The sequence below is a fragment of the Erithacus rubecula genome, assembly GCF_903797595.1.
Source record: "Erithacus rubecula genome assembly, chromosome: 17".
Lineage (NCBI taxonomy): Eukaryota > Metazoa > Chordata > Aves > Passeriformes > Muscicapidae > Erithacus > Erithacus rubecula.
Window position 1 is genome coordinate 7936929 of NC_136669.1, and position 15707 is coordinate 7952635.

The window sequence follows — 15707 nt, forward strand, 5'->3', positions numbered from 1 at the left end:
ATCAAGAACAGCAAGCAGCAGCAAATCAAACCTCAATGAAAGGATGGACAGCTCCAAGGCTGGACCTTCTCTTGTCCCTGGTGCTCCAGCCACATCTCACAACCACAAACTCTGTTCAGATCTAAATATTTTAGTAGCTAACTTCAATTTAAGCACTTATATACTTAGTCAGGTTACAAGACCCAATTTCCAAGCCAGGCATAAATGGATCATTGCTGCTGGAGTTAGAGACTGGGGTCAGCAATAGTGTGGAACTGCAGCACTTCTTAAAATAAATTTGACACCAGATTGCAAAGAATTTTATTGTCAGCATCCTATAAAGTTCCTTCTGTTGCTCAGAGATCTTGCTGTGTTTTATGTGAGCCCGTGGGGGGTTTTGTTTGTTGTTGGTCTTTTTTATAACAAGTCCTTTGAAAATTTGCCTGGTGTCCTTGGCAAGTGCAGCTCTCCAGCCCACCACTGACCCCACGAGCTGGGCCAGTGTTCAGGCCACCCCTGGCTGTCAGCACAGACCCTGTGGGCTGAGTGCTGGACTCACAGTGCCCTTTTCACAAGCTGGGCAGTTCTCAAAGGGCAGAGGGGAGGATTTTTCCAGAGGAGGGGATGCTGTGAATATTTCATTTAGCTAGGTCTGATAAAGAAACTCCCTGACTCCTTTGAAAACCCCACTGGCATGAACTGGGCTATGCAGCCAAGAATGGGGGAGATCTCTGCTGGGAGCCAGCTTCAATCCTCTTGGACAGCCTCAGCCCACTTTCCCTGGAGTGTTAAATATTCTTTAGCAAAAATAGTGAGAGGATTAATGAGTGGTTCAGGAAGCAGCGTGAGGTGCTGACAAACCAGAACCGCCTCGGTCCTGCTCTGCCTGCTGCTCCAGGCAGACTCACTAACCCTCTTAGCAAGCCTCATTTGCTTTGTCAAGAAATAATCTGGGATTTCCCTTCCTCATCACTGAGTTTTCCCTCCTCCAGAAGCTGCCAAGGACTTCTCAGCCATCAGAGAGACAGTTGGAGACGAGTCAGATCCTTCCTGTGACCTCTACCACCCCTTTTTCTTTCCTTGTAAAGCTGCTGTTAATGAAACAAAAGCAGAGCAGTGTGTTCTGTGTGCAGGGCAGGGATTACTGAGTGGCTGCTGTCATCCTTCCTGGACACAGTGCCACAGCTTCCCACCTTGCTGTGTCTGCTGCAGCTGGAACCAGGCCTGTGCTGGTTCCTCCACCTGGAGCCTGCTCCTGTGGCTGAGGTGATGCAGCCAAAGATTGCAGCTGAATATTGGAATAATTGGATACTATGGATGGAGGCTGCCTGGCTGTCCTGTTGTTTACAGGGAGCTTCACCTCTGAGCCAGGGGCTGGATTGAATTGCCAGCAAAAAACTCTCCATCTTCCATCTGATGTTTGAGTGCTCCATCCTTTGGCTGTTTGAAGGTGTGCCTGATGTTTAGTGCAGAAATGAGGTCTCTTGAGTTTTATCCTTGTTTGCTTGGCAGAACCAAGGCTGCAGACACCCAGAGGGTCTGGAACTGCCAGCACACCCTCTGCCATTCTGTGTTGTCCCCACAGCCCAGGGGGAGTGAGGGATCCTTCTCAGCACATCCCCTTCTCTGCTGTGCACTCAACACCAGCATTATCCAAACCAGGGCACAGGGAGCTGAGCCCACAGTCTTACACAAACCTTCTGTGTCTCACACCCTTGTCTCCTGGGAATGCTGCAGTCCCCCCTCTCTGTTGGTGATCCTCACTGGATGTTGCTGGTGACAAACCTGCCTCCCTGCAGAGCCTGCCCTCACCCCCTCCCACTTCCAGAGTGGGAACTATGCACAGTCATTCTGGTTCTTTTAATAATTTCTGCTACTAGTGGAGGAAAATAATAAAATGAATGGATACACATAAAATGGATTTATCTCATTATAGCCATTCCTCCTTAAGGTTTATGTATTTAGTCAATAAATATGCTGTCTTTAAGGGAAAGACATTTATGCTTTGGCTTCTAAGCAGATGCAGCATTTCTGAGTTCCTTGGAGCCCAGGATCATAAAAATGAAACAGCAGAGCAGTGTGAGGAGCCAGCAGGATCCTGGTCTGCTGCTCTCCTGCAGCCCAGCCAGGCTGCACTGGGACTGCAGCATGCTCTGTCTCTGGGGAGGGCAGCAGCCTCTGAACTTCATCTTGCAGCTTTCATTGCTGAAATTCCTGCTGGCCCCACTGCCCTTCTGCATTGCCTTTGTGTGTGCTTGGGTCTGATGTCAGCCCCCTTTCAGCCAGGGCAGGCACACAGAATGCAGCTCCCATGGCTCAGATGGAACACGAGGAAAAGCGTTTTTCTCACACGGTGCAGGACAGGAACTCAGCAGAGTCTGGTCTGTGCAGCTTTCCCTGTTCCCTGGGCAGTGCCAGGCCTGGCCTAGGCCAGGGCCAGGGAGTCCCTTTTCCAGTGGACAGCCAGGGTTCTCCAGAGCTCCTTCCAGCCAACACTCCTCAGTGCTAGAGTCTGACAGAGGCTACAGCCAAGCCTTGGAGAATGGAGCATATGCACATGCTCATCCATCATGCTGTGTCTGCAGCTTCTGGCTTCATTCTTCCATTTCTTTGTCAAAGCATCCGTTCTGCTCCTTGAAGACCTTTATTCCTCCTCTCTGCACTTTTTCCAGTCCACCAGCAGCATCTCTTCCAGAATAACCCCACAGTGCCTGCACTCCCAGTTGTACTGGATCCTCAAATCCAGTCTCCCCGTGGCCTGCAGTGTCCAGTGGTGCTCTGACCCCGAGTGGCACCTTGGCTACGTGCTGGTGGTTGATATTCCACCCTGGGAGACGTGCTGCTCTCTAATCCTCCAGCAGCAGCATTCCCTCAAAGCCAATCCCAAGGCTGCTGCAGGCAGAGGATCTCTCTGGATTGGTGCACAGAGTGTCTGCTCCACTCTCCCCTCCCGAGCAGGAAGCGGCAGAGCCGGGCTCACAGAGAATTCAATAGAAGGAAGTCTCCACACTTACGCAAAGAAATTTGGCAGAAGTTAGATAGTGAGTGCAACAACAAGTGCTGCAGCAGAGATTAGAGACATTGCAGGAGCTGGAGCAGTCTCTGGGGGAGATTTGCAGAGCTTTCCATGAAGGATTAATTCTTCCAGGCCGTTGCTTTGCGGGTGTGCACGGTAAGTGTGCAGGGAATGCACCTTGGAGAAGGTGATGTGCTTGGAATTTGGATGTCAGCCTGGCTTAGGGAGTTAAACCCGAGCAATTCCTGTCTCTGGGCATGCTAGGGAAGGGCACACAGCAGCAGAGCCACTCAATGCAGCTGGGAGTGGAGCAGCTGAGTGTTGTGGAGGGGGAAAACTGAACTTGAAGGCTTTTCCTGGAGTTTGGAGTTGTTAGCACTGACCAGAGGCGCTCTGTGTCCGCAGCCTCCCATCAGCACCCCGCGCCGCTCCGACTCCGCCATCTCCGTCCGCTCCTTGCACTCCGAGTCCAACATGTCCCTGCGCTCCACGTTCTCACTCCATGAGGAAGAGGAGGAGCCAGTAGGTATTTGGGATTGTCTCAAGGAGCAGGATTAGGAAGCTCATTGTCAAAAGAGTAACTTAGTGGATTGTCGTGAGTACACAGAGCTCTCACGGGCAGATTTTGTGTGGTGCCTGGCTCAGACTCCTGCTTTTAATTTTGTTTCCACCACTGGCTTTGCTTCCTCATGTACCATTTCCCTGCCTGGAAAGTGAGGACAATGGGGAGGCTTTTCAGCTTCCCAGAAAAACTGTAAGTCTTTGCAAAGTCCTGTGTGATTCCCTGGCCCTGCAGCAGAGCAGGGCGGGTTGCAAGGCTCAGGCTGGTGGCTTGGCAGCAAGAGAAATGCAATTCCCCATGGATTGGGAGCCCCATCCCCATTTAGGGCTGTGTGACACCCCACAGACTTGATTGTAACCCCCGGATAGTGCAAGGAATTGTCTACATGCTGGGCAAGGATACTTTTAAACTGAGATTAGCTGTGACCCAGTAACCAACTCCAAACTGGATGAATAAAAGGTCAGGCAGCGTTCTGCCATTGATCTGGGATAAGAGTGTGTTTCATATTTGGGAACCCAGGGGACTGTGTTTGCATTTCTGAGAGCAGCACAGGATGAAAAGACAGAGAGAACTGCAGAGGTTGATTGGAAATGCTCTGAAATGTGAGCATGGAGAGCTGTGGTGCTCTGGGAGGACGTGCTTGGAGCCCTGTGCTGGCTGTCCTAGTTGGTAAACCAGACTAGAGAGATGGGCCCATTGCAGCAGAAATAACATTGTTTCTGCTTTTTAAGGAGTGAAGGAGCCCTTCTTTCAGAATGCTCCAAAAACACAAGAGTGCAGGCTGCTTTCAAATTGCTGTTAAGTTCAGGCTTAGTACAATTTTCATAACTCTATGCTCAGGCCCGCCAAAGTCCCAGCCAGTGCAATTCTGGTGGCTTGAATCATTGGCAAAGAAGTTGGTCTGTGCAGTTTGCTGTCAGGTGCTGTTCCTGCCAGATGCTGGTGGCCCCCAGTTTGTGATGAGCTGAGGGTCTCCAGCCATTGCCATGTTCATTCTTCCCCTACTGGCACTCAGCAGATCCAGACAGAATTTTACACTGAGATGATGAAACCCTCGTTGTGCCCCAGGCTCCTTGAGGCTCACCACTGGGGCATTGTGTTATTCCTCCTGCAGAGCTGCAGGCTCTTGGTTTGGACTAACCCAGGCTGTCTGTGTCCCTGTGTGTGCCCTACAGGAGCCCCTGGTGTTTGCAGAGCAGCCGTCCGTGAAGCTGTGCTGCCAGCTGTGCTGCAGTGTGTTTAAGGATCCTGTCATCACAACCTGTGGGGTAAGACAGGGCTCCCCCAAATATCCTGGGTGGGCCAGAGCCAAGCCTGGACTGTCCCCTGTCTCTCCTGGGGACTGTCAAGCAAACTAAGGCTTGCTTAAAATGGGATGGCTTTTCCCAGGAGAGCTGAACTGTCAGCCACCCAGTCCTGGCCATCTTCAGTCTCTTCCTGTGGCTTCCATGAGGTAGAAAACTCTGGAAGGGCTCTGCAGGAGCTCCTGGGCACCCCAGGAATGGCTGTGCTTCAGTTGTGAAGGAAGTGTTGCTTATAAAACAAGAATGGCTTGAAGCTTCATTTACTTAATGTTTGCAAAGGGATTTGAGACCGTCAAATGAAAGGCACAGAATATTATGAATATTCTTCTGGATTCCATTTTACTGGGATTTAATAGAAGCTGTATATTATTCCTGCTTCTGTGCTACTTGTGAAAAAAGATGGCTTTGAGATGGCTGTAATGCTTCTGACGTGCTTCTGATCTCCAGGATGGGGCTGTAGCAACAGCAGCAGAGCTCAGGATTGTTTATTGCACTGAGGGTGCTATTCCCCAAAAGTGCTGGAAGCTGGTGTAGTTTGGCTGCAGCATTCCAGTAAGCAGCTCTGCACAGAGACACTGAGATTTAGTGGTTAATGTGGAAAAACCCCAGTGCAGGAAGCAGCCTGGCTTCATCTGCAGTCCTGCTCTGGCAGCTCTGGAGGGAGCTCAGTGCAGCTGTGCCGGGCAGGAAAAGGCCATGGGAGCAGGGCAGCAGATAACAGCTTCAGAGGGGGACTCAGAGCCCTGCCAAGAGCTGGCTCTGTGGCCAGGGAATGTGGCTGAGGAGGCTCCAGGGAATGCACGGGGCAGGATCAGGACCAGTGAAATGCTGCAGCCTTTATGTTCATTAGTGTGTTAGATTGTGTTTCTGCTTTGTCAAGTTAAACTGTCAGAACCGTGAGGGGAGCTATTTTAAGTGCTCAAATTTACAGAGCATTTAATGGGCTTACAAAGCAGCTGTTCCATCTGCCTGGCAGCAGGGCAGGGCAGCTTCTGCTGCCTTAAGAGGGCTCCAGAGGGATGGATGTGATGGGGTGACTGGGCAAGGACAGGGAGAGGCCAGGCTTCCCCTTCCCTCGAGGGCTTCCAGGGGAATGAGACAATGGGCTACAGTGGAGGGTGAAGTAGAGAAACCCTGTGCAGATGTGGAGGGTGGTGAAGAGTAGGCTGGGTGGAGCTCTGAGCCCTGGCCTGGTGGAAGGTGTGCTGCTCATGACAGGGACTTGAAACTCAATGATCTCTAAGATCCAACCCAAACCATTCCGGGATTCAGTGATGCCATGAATATCAGAGTGTGGCAGAACATGGCTCTGGCTTTGGCTTGCACCACGATTGTGTTCTGATCCTGAGCAGGGAGAACATCAAAGCTCCAAGCTGTGTTCAGTGCTCTCGGGAGCAGGACCTGTGCTTCACCCTGAGCTGCCTGAGCAAGCAGCTGGAGTTTGCCCTCTGGTGCTGAGCTAAAACAGGCAGAACAGCTGCTGAGGCTCCTGAGCCACAGGCTTTGGTATCTCCCACCTTTCCCAGCAGTAGCCACAGGGGATAATTTGCCAGCTCTCGTTTTACGCTGACGCTGCTGTTCCTCTCTGTCTCCACAGCACACGTTTTGCAGGAGATGTGCCTTAACATCTGGTGAGTACAGAACTGTTCTTGTGTGCTGCAGTCAAAACAGTGCTATTTTCTGGTTTATTTGCTTTCACCTAAAGAGAAACCTGCAGAAAAATGTCCAAAGGGTTTAAAGCAAGCTGTCAGTCAGACGTGCCACTGCAGCAGTGAGGGGCTGGGGGCTGATGGTGCACTCTGGAGCATGGGCACTGCAGAGAAGGCTGGGCCCTGCTCCTGGGCACAGGATGTTCTCAGATCCTGGAAAATGCAGTGGATAATCCCAGGATAATACATGTCTCGCCCAGAGCGTACCCACTGATTTCAAACTGAAAGCTTTCTGTGGCTGCCTGGATAAAGAACCAGGGGCCACATTTGGCATCAACCCCTTCTCCCCCATCCCCTCAATGCCAGGGCTCTGACCCCTGACTGAGCCCCACTGAGCTGCTTTAGCTCACCCAGCTCTTCCTTGGGAGAGCCCAAGCCCCTGGCTGCTGGCCTGGGCTAACCAGCTCCCGCTTGGGTTGGACTCTGGCTGCAAAAAAAGACTTTTTTTGGCATGAGCCTGTGCCCCTCTTGGCAAGCTGTTGTTCAGCACAGAGCCAAGCCATTGGCATTACCAGAACAGTGAGCCCTGAGGAGGCTCCCTGGGGAGTTCTGCAAAGCAGCAGCTCTTTCTGCCTTAAGATTTTTGTTTTCCATATGCAAGAGGTCCCTCTGCTTTGCATGTTAATCCCCTCACTGTGCTCTGCTATATCAACCCCAACCCACAGATATGTAGCAAAAGGCTTTGCAATTGCAGTCCCCATGCCTGGAGTGTTCCATGAACAGCTGGATGTGGCAGAGCTCAGTTGATGAGGTGATGATCAGTCCAAGGCTTGGACTCGGTGATCTTGGAGGTTTTTCCAACTTAAAGGATTCTGGGTTTCAGTGGTTGCTGGCAGCAGGAGCTGAGCCTGGGTGAGGAGCAGGTTATGGCTGGGGCATCTGGTGATTTGTGCTCACTGCCTGTGCACACACCCTTCAGCCAGCACAAGACAGTCTGAATCAGTGTGGGCTTCTTTCACTGACAGCTCCCTCAAATCATTAGGGATTAACATAAACTGTAACTTTTCCAAGCCCCAAGACAAACCAAAGATTGTAAACCTTGGCTGAATATTCCCGGCTCTTCCCATGGCCACTCACCTGGGAGTTCTGACTTGACCAGGGAAATCTGAAAAACACCATTTCCACTCAGGAGCACTTGGAAATGCTCATACCCTACCTCAGCCCTCTCTGATGTGCCACCCTTCCCTCCCTGGCAGAGAAGTGCCCCGTGGACAACGCCAAGCTGACGGTGGTGGTGAACAACATCGCGGTGGCCGAGCAGATCGGGGAGCTGTTCATCCACTGCAAGTACGGCTGCCGGCCCGCCAGCAGCAAGCCCACCGCCTTCGAGGTGGACCCCCGCGGCTGCCCCTTCACCATCAAGCTGAGTGCCAGGAAGTGAGTGCTCCTGCCAGCCTGCAGCCTCCCCAGGGAAAGGGCTGGGCTGCCCGAGCTGCCCTGCACAGCTGTGCCAGGGGCACGGGCAGGGTGCCTGCAGGGGGCAGTTCACATGGGCTGGTGTCGGGGGAAGGATGATGTTTGAGGGTTTTTTTTTCCTGTGTGGGTTTTTTTTATGTTTTTTTCTGCTCCCTGAATGCCAGCACTAGGACAGGGGGTGCATTGGACATCCCCCCTCATGTGATGTAACTCCAAAGCCCTGGTCAAGTAGAGAACTTGGGGTTCTTTTTGTAAGAGGAATTATCTTGGTTATATCCTATGAATTTGAAATCTGTCTCCTTCCCCATCCTAAATGCATTCCCTGTTTTCCCTGCCCATTGCCTGTTGATGGCTGCCTGAAGGCTCAGCCCATCAGCTGCAGAAGTAGATGTGCCCTGTGAAAATGTGGCCTATCATTACTCTCAATTTTCTGACCAAATGAGAACGTAAAGCTGGAATTGCAGTCTCAGAACAGGAGGCTTTGGATCATCTGACAGCCTCACAGGGCTGGTTTGCCCCTCTGCTGACAATCTGTGTTGTTCCCATTAATTTTTGTTTGTTGCTGATTTTCCCTGCCTTTGTTTCTCCCCGTGGACAGGGATCATGAGAGCAGCTGTGATTACAGGCCTGTGCGCTGCCCCAACAACCCCAGCTGCCCTCCCCTCCTCAAAATGAACCTGGAGGCTCACCTGAAGGAGTGTGAGCACATCAAGTGTCCCCACTCCAAATACGGGTAAGGAGCTGTTGCTTTTGGCTGGGGAAGCTGCACTGAGCTCATTACTGAGCTGCCTTTTGGCTGCTGCAGCCTTGGGCTGGCCTCTGAGCAGCTCTCCCCAGTGCTGTGCACTGGCCTGAGGCTGAGCTGGGGGGTTCAGGGATTACAGGAGGCAGCCCCAGAGCCTCTGGGTGGGAACAGGCAGGTCACAGTGCCCAGGGGAGGAGGAGGGTGAGTGCACAGGCAGAACAGCTGGAGGAGAGTCAGATCATGAAGAGAGGAGGATGAGGACAGGAGTAATTTGAGCACCATGGCAATGTCTTGGCAGCCAGGCCTTGTCCCAGGGCAAGGGAAGTGCTGATCCACCTCAGAGGATTCCCTGTCACCTGAGCCCCAGGGCAGCCCCTGCTTGGGTTTACTGTTGCAGGAAGAGGGTTCACAGAAAGTTCTTCCAGCACTGGCACAGGGCAGTGGTGCAGTCCCCATCCTTGAGGGATTTAAATGCCATCTAGGTGTGGCTCTTGGGTTGGTGGTGGCCTTGGGGGAATGAGTGGACTCGATGGTCTTAGAGGCCTATTCCACCCTCAACAGTTCTGTGATTCCATGGTCCTAAGCCATGTCCTGACAGAGGCAGAGCAAGGCAAGTCCTGGCAGAGCAGCCCTGACTCTGTGCCATGCTGCAGGCCCAAGTCAGCATCTGCTGAGGTCAGCTGCAGTTTTTCCACTGGTTTTGATGGCTCCTGGTAAACACAACAAAATGATACCACATTCTGTCTCCTGCCCAAGATCTCTTTTCCTTGCAACTTCCCAGACAGAGAGTCCAGTTTGGGGCCAATGCCCTGGCTGGAAGAATGGGAGTTCCTTGGCCTCTCTTGTCCTGCAGTTGCCTCTCCCAGCAGGATCACAGAATCATTAAAATTGAAAAGAACTTCCAAGATGATCAATCCACCCTTTGAAGGACAGCTGGGGACCCTGACAGTCCTTGGAGCTCCCTTGAGGAGCCAGCTGAGCAAGGAATCTCCACATGAGCCCTGCTGCAGCCAGCATCTGCCTTCCCTTCAGGTGCACGTTCATAGGAAACCAGGACACCTACGAGACCCACCTGGAGACGTGCAAGTTTGAGGGTCTGAAGGAGTTCCTGCAGCAGACTGATGATCGCTTCCACGAGATGCAGGTGGCCATGGCCCAGAAGGACCAGGAGATCGCCTTCCTGCGCTCCATGCTGGGCAAGCTGTCTGAGAAAATCGACCAGCTGGAGAAGAACCTGGAGCTGAAGTTTGGTGAGCTCTGTGCACGAGCTGTAGGGACAGGGCTGCTCTTTGGGTGCTTGCCCTGCTGCCATCAGCTGTGGCAGTGGGTGCCCCCTGCCTGTTCCCTGGGGTGCCATCAGTGACTGTGGGCCTGTCCCTCTCTTGCAGATGTGCTGGATGAGAACCAGAGCAAGCTGAGTGAGGACCTGATGGAATTCCGCAGGGATGCCTCCATGCTGAACGTGAGGATGGGCCCTGGGCTGGAGTTGCCTGGCTCTGCTCCTTGCTGGGCTTCTGCTCCAAGGCCTGGGCATTTTATAGGGGCATTGTCCCCTCCTCCCTGCCTGCAGAGAGCAGGGAGATAAGCAGATCCAAGCAGTGTAGTGAATTTCAGAGTGGGGACAGCATATTCTGAGAGGTATTTCTGGGCCTCTCTGAATAGTCAAGAGTTTAGTGCAGGTTTGAGGTGCTGTCACAGCCCTGTGGTCTCTGGAGGGAGGTGACAGAGGGATGTGGCAGTCACAGAGTAGAGCAGAGACCTCTGGTCAGAGGATGAGTGGGCTGCTGAGGAAGGGCCCTGTAGGAGTAAAGAGCACAAGAGGGGTTGTAGCAGTGGAGGGGACAGCCCTAAAGCCATGTCCAGGGCAGGCTGGCCTGGATGGCTCCACAGCTCACACAGCTTGTTGTGTTTTTCAGGATGAGCTGTCCCACATCAATGCTCGGCTCAACATGGGCATCCTTGGATGTGAGTATGGTCCCCAGTGCCTCGGGCTGGCTGTGAGGGATGCCCAGGGAGCCCTCCTGGCTGCTGTCACAGCTGTGCAGAGCAGCAGCACTGCTGCCCCTCCCTCACCTGCCTCTCCTTTCTGCAGCCTATGATCCTCAGCAGATCTTCAAGTGCAAGGGGACCTTTGTGGGCCACCAGGGCCCCGTGTGGTGTTTGTGTGTGTACTCCATAGGAGACCTGCTCTTCAGTGGCTCCTCAGACAAAACCATTAAGGTAAGAGCTTCCCTCTTCCATGCACCTTCTGCATCTGTTCCCCACAAATGGAACAGAAGCTGAGTTCATTTGTGGGGTGGGGGGATGTCTCTTCCTAAAGTTTCCTCCAAAGAATCAAACGATTCTTTGTGATTATAGTTGGACAAAATTCTCTGCAAGGAAACATTACGTGCTAGTGAAATTGAGAGACAGAGATCTTTGCAAAGCCCTGATTAGAATCTCATTCCTGCAGCTGCTGGAGTTTTGCTTTATGTGGCATTTAGGGTATTCAGGACTATTTCAGCTTCTGATTTTATGTTCCTTTGTTATAAAAAGTCATCTTAGAACAAAACATTTGTCCCTGATCCAATGTGTCCTTTCCGTGGTTTATGGCATGTTTGTTTTTCTTTGTCCTGTTTTCAGTAACTCAAACTGACAGCACTGCCCCGGTGCAGCCTCCATCCCTTCCCAGTGTCACTGTGGTGGCTGCTGGTGGCTGCTGGCCAGGCTGGGGACCTCCATGGGCTGCCATGGCTAACCCTGCCAGGAGCAGAGCTTTGGTTTAGTTTCCTTGGCTTTAGAGCCACACGGAAGGAAATGGATATTGCTGTATGTTAGGGAAGGAAAGCAGATTTCTCCCCTGTCCTGGCTGCTCTGGAAATTCCCACGTTCCCAGAGAGAGAGCAGTGTGTGCTCAGGGGAAAAGCCTTTGCAGAAGTGGCAGGAGAAGCTGTGCTGTGCCACTGGAGCCCTGGGATGGGGTGGGAAGTGCTAAAGCAGGAACCTGAGAGCTGCTTCTTTCTCTCAGTGTGTTTTGTTGGCCTGGGCTGAGGGAGGCAGAGCTGGAGCAGCTGATTCCTGTTGCTGGCCTGTGTCTCCTTAGCTTCAGCCTGACCCTCTGCAGTCCATTCCCTGTGCTAACCAAGCCTCAGGCTGGCAGGCAGTGCCCAGGGGACAGGCAGTGCCCAGGGGACAGCCAGCCTGTTTCCTCCTCTGGTGCTGACATCCTGCCCAGGCTCCAGCCTCTGCCTTGTGGTTTCTGTTAGGTGTGGGATACCTGTACCACATACAAGTGCCAAAAGACCCTGGAGGGTCATGATGGAATTGTGCTGGCTCTCTGCATCCAGGGGTGAGTGAGGAGAGGCACCTGTCCCTGGGGACCCTGCACGTGGTGCTGGCCCTTGGTGACCCTGCTGTCATTGTTATGTCCTGGTGTCATTGCAGGAACAAGCTGTACAGTGGCTCTGCTGACTGCACCATCATTGTGAGTACAGGGCACCCACAGCCTGCTCTGCAGCAGGGACTGTCCCTCCTCTGCCAGGGCTGGGGGGCTGATAACCCTGCTGTGCTGTATCCACTCCTGGGGGGGTTCCTGTGGGCTGGATTTCCCACTCCCAGCTCCTGCCTGGGAGCAGAAGGCTGCTGCTCTGAGCTGGAGCAGGGTGCTCCCCCTGATGTTAGAGGGCTTTTCCCACCTAAACCATTCCATGATTCTGTTTGCAGGTCTGGGATATTCAAAACCTGCAGAAGGTGAACACGATCCGAGCACACGACAATCCTGTTTGCACTTTGGTCTCCTCACACAACATGCTCTTCAGTGGCTCCCTCAAAGCCATCAAGGTGCAGCTCCAGGGCTCCTCTGGGGCTGCTTTGGGGACCAGGACTACAAACTCTCAGGCAGAAGTGTCCAAAGAGGAAGTGGCATTTTCACTTGTAGGTGACCTTGTTGCTAAGGTCTCCTGAGCCACAGAGCAGCCAGCACTGCAGAGGTTTAGCCCATGCTCTGTGCTCAAGGGAAAGCTGTTCTCTGGCTGCAAAAACACTGTATTTCTTCCAACTCTGTAAACCTGAGGCTGCAGCTGGGATATCCTGGCATTTCCTGAGCGTGTGTGTCCTCAGGCCCCCAACAGACCTGCCCAGACCATAGGGAATTGTGTCTGGGCTCCAGAACTGGCTGGAGATTCAGGCTGCCTGTTTTGGAACTGCCTCCAAAGGATCTTGAGTCTGCATTCCCTACCTAAAACATGCAGAAATCAGGAGCAGTTTTTCAGGCTGCCCTTTAAAGCCTTGGCTAGATTCCCATGGTTCTGCTTCCAGCTCCTGGTGAGACAGCTTATGGGCCCGTCCATCTGTAAGAGGACTGTGCTCTTTTCTTTCTCTGGGGCCTGTAGTGGTTCAGCTCTGGAGAGGGATTAAGGCTGGAACAGCCACATAGCACAAGGAGAATTTGGGGCCTTTTGGGTTTGTCATCCTTGGCCACTTCCTGCCCATGAGCCAAGCAGCCTCAGAGTGAGGGAGTGAGATCTGCCAGTCCCTGTGTGCCAGGGGTGGGAGAGGAGCTTTGTGGGAGTGCAGGGCAGTTCCTTGCTGCAGCTGTGGTTTAGGTTTTGCAGACCTTGGCTGTGCTAGGGAAGGGTCTCTGCCAGCAATAATGCAGGCTCCAGGCTGGCTCCCTCAGGGAATGTGCCTCCTCAGCAGTTACTGGGTTTTATCAGCAAGTCAGTGGGATCAGGCAATTCCCATCAGACAGGAGAGATGGCATAAGGATCCCCACAGGAGCTGTGAGGGTGAGCAGGTAGGGTGGGCATTGCTGCCCATGTCCTGCCTGCCCCACTGAGATTCCTCCCCCTGTGTGTGTGTGTCCCTGCTTTCCACAGGTGTGGGATATTGTGGGTACTGAGCTCAAGCTGAAGAAGGAGCTGACAGGTCTCAACCACTGGGTTCGAGCGCTGGTGGCATCCCAGAACTATCTCTACAGTGGATCTTACCAGACCATCAAGGTGGGAGCCTGGCACTGCTGGCACCCTGAGCCACCTCTCCCTGTTCCTCTCTGTGCTCTGCACTGGGGCAGCAGCACCAGAGGCAGCTGCTGGGATGTGAGAGCACTGCTGACATGTGGGATTTTCCTGTGCTGATTCCATCTCTGCAGGCTGGGCCTCGGGAGCTGCTGGGGAGGCTCACTGGGATGAACTCACTGGGATTAACTCACTGGGATAAACTGGGGCCTCAGCCATGGCGCCTCGTGGCTGCTGCAGCCTTATCTGCACTGACACTCCTGTGATAACGGGGGAAGGTCACTGTCTGGCTGCAGAGTTACCATAAATCTGTGTGAGGCTTCCCAGTGCCCTCCCTCCTCTGTGCTAGCTCAGATTTTGATGAATAGTTCACCTCTCAGCATCTGGGGGGACACAGGAAAATTGGAAGTTGCCCTTCTCAGTGTTAATGAATCTCTGTTAATTTGTCTGTGTTGGGTTTTAGTGCTATCAAGGACTAGGCTGTGTCTGCACATTTGTGGAGTCTCCACACAACGTTTCTAGTCTGGATATTTAAAGTTGGGCAGCTAAATAAGAAAACAGGGATTTGCTCTTCAGTGCTGAGCATTCCCAGCTGGATAGGTTTTTCCCTAAAGGTGTGGTGCGGGCACACGGGGAGCCAGGCTGACTCTGTGCATGGCAGAATGGCTGCAAGGGGTCTCTGCTCTGGAGAAGGGTCTCATCCTGCCTCTGCTCAATCTCTCTCAGATCTGGGACATCAGGAACCTGGAGTGTGTGCACGTGCTGCAGACGTCGGGAGGCAGCGTGTACTCCATCGCCGTCACCAACCACCACATCGTGTGTGGCACCTACGAGAACCTCATCCACGTAAGGACCAGCTGGGATGGGCTCAGGGCCTGGGGATGGGCACAGGGCTGGGGATGGGCACAGGGCTGGGGATGGGCACAGGGCATGGGGATGGGCACAGGGCTGGGGATGGGCACAGGGCTGGGGATGGGACAGGGCCTGGGGATGGGCACAGGGACCTGGGGATGGGACAGGGGTGTGGGGATGGGCACAGGGCTGGGGATGGGCACAGGGGTGTGGGGATGGGCACAGGGGTGTGGGGATGGGCACAGGGCTGGGGATGGGCACAGGGACTGGGGATGGGCACAGGGATGGGGATGGGCACAGGGACCTGGGGATGGGCACAGGGCCTAGGGATGGGCACAGGGCTGGGGATGGGCACAGGGACTGGGGATGGGCACAGGGGTGTGGGGATGGGCACAGGGCTGGGGATGGGACAGGGACTGGGGATGGGCACAGGGCTGGGGATGGGACAGGGACTGGGGATGGGCACAGGGGTGTGGGGATGGGCACAGGGCTGGGGATGGGCACAGGGACCTGGGGATGGGCACAGGGGTGTGGGGATGGGCACAGGGCTGGGGATGGGCACAGGGGTGTGGGGATGGGCACAGGGGTGTGGGGATGGGCACAGGGCCTGGGGATGGGCACAGGGCTGGGGATGGGCACAGGGACTGGGGATGGGCACAGGGGTGTGGGGATGGGCACAGGGCTGGGGATGGGACAGGGACTGGGGATGGGCACAGGGGTGTGGGGATGGGCACAGGGGCGTGGGGATGGGAACAGGGACGTGGGGATGGCACCTGTCTATCCCCATCCCTCGGGCACAGCACCTGGCTCTGCCCATTCCCTCGGGCACAGCACCCACCCTGGTGCCATGCATGGAGGCAGCAGCAACTCTCAGAGGGGAGCTGGGTGGCCTCAGCCCAGTGCAGTGCCCAAGGCCAGCTCTCCCTGCAGGTCTGGGACATCGAGACCAAGGAGCAGGTCCGCACACTGACCGGGCACGTGGGGACAGTCTACGCCCTCGCCGTCATCTCCACGCCCGATCAAACCAAAGTGTTCAGCGCGTCCTACGACCGCTCACTCAGGGTATGTGTGTCACCTGTGTGTCACATGCAGCATCCCTGTCCCTCTGGGCTGTGCTTAGCTCATGCTCC

General features: G+C 54.0%; 1 protein-coding gene across 5 annotated transcripts in view; it reads left to right on the plus strand.

Annotated features, from left to right (window-relative positions):
* The window catches only part of TRAF7 (TNF receptor associated factor 7), a 28547-nt gene that overhangs the window by 11473 nt on the left and 1367 nt on the right, over nt 1-15707 (plus strand). For 3 of the 5 annotated variants that reach the window (XR_013776260.1, XM_079321187.1, XM_079321188.1), the window contains exons 5-19: nt 3401-3517; nt 4733-4825; nt 6459-6492; nt 7767-7947; nt 8585-8719; nt 9764-9981; nt 10120-10193; nt 10648-10696; nt 10824-10951; nt 11977-12059; nt 12155-12194; nt 12434-12550; nt 13588-13710; nt 14452-14571; nt 15508-15639. Coding sequence is in view for 3 of the 5 variants with exons in the window: in XM_079321187.1 (XP_079177313.1) it covers nt 3401-3517; nt 4733-4825; nt 6459-6492; nt 7767-7947; nt 8585-8719; nt 9764-9981; nt 10120-10193; nt 10648-10696; nt 10824-10951; nt 11977-12059; nt 12155-12194; nt 12434-12550; nt 13588-13710; nt 14452-14571; nt 15508-15639 (1644 nt within the window). In the remaining 2 variants the exon portion in view is untranslated. Of the gene's footprint in view, nt 1-2952; nt 3152-3400; nt 3518-4732; nt 4826-6458; nt 6493-7766; nt 7948-8584; nt 8720-9763; nt 9982-10119; nt 10194-10647; nt 10697-10823; nt 10952-11976; nt 12060-12154; nt 12195-12433; nt 12551-13587; nt 13711-14451; nt 14572-15507; nt 15640-15707 lie in introns of those variants that run through there. The other 2 variants (XR_013776261.1, XM_079321189.1) reach the window with 2 other exon arrangements.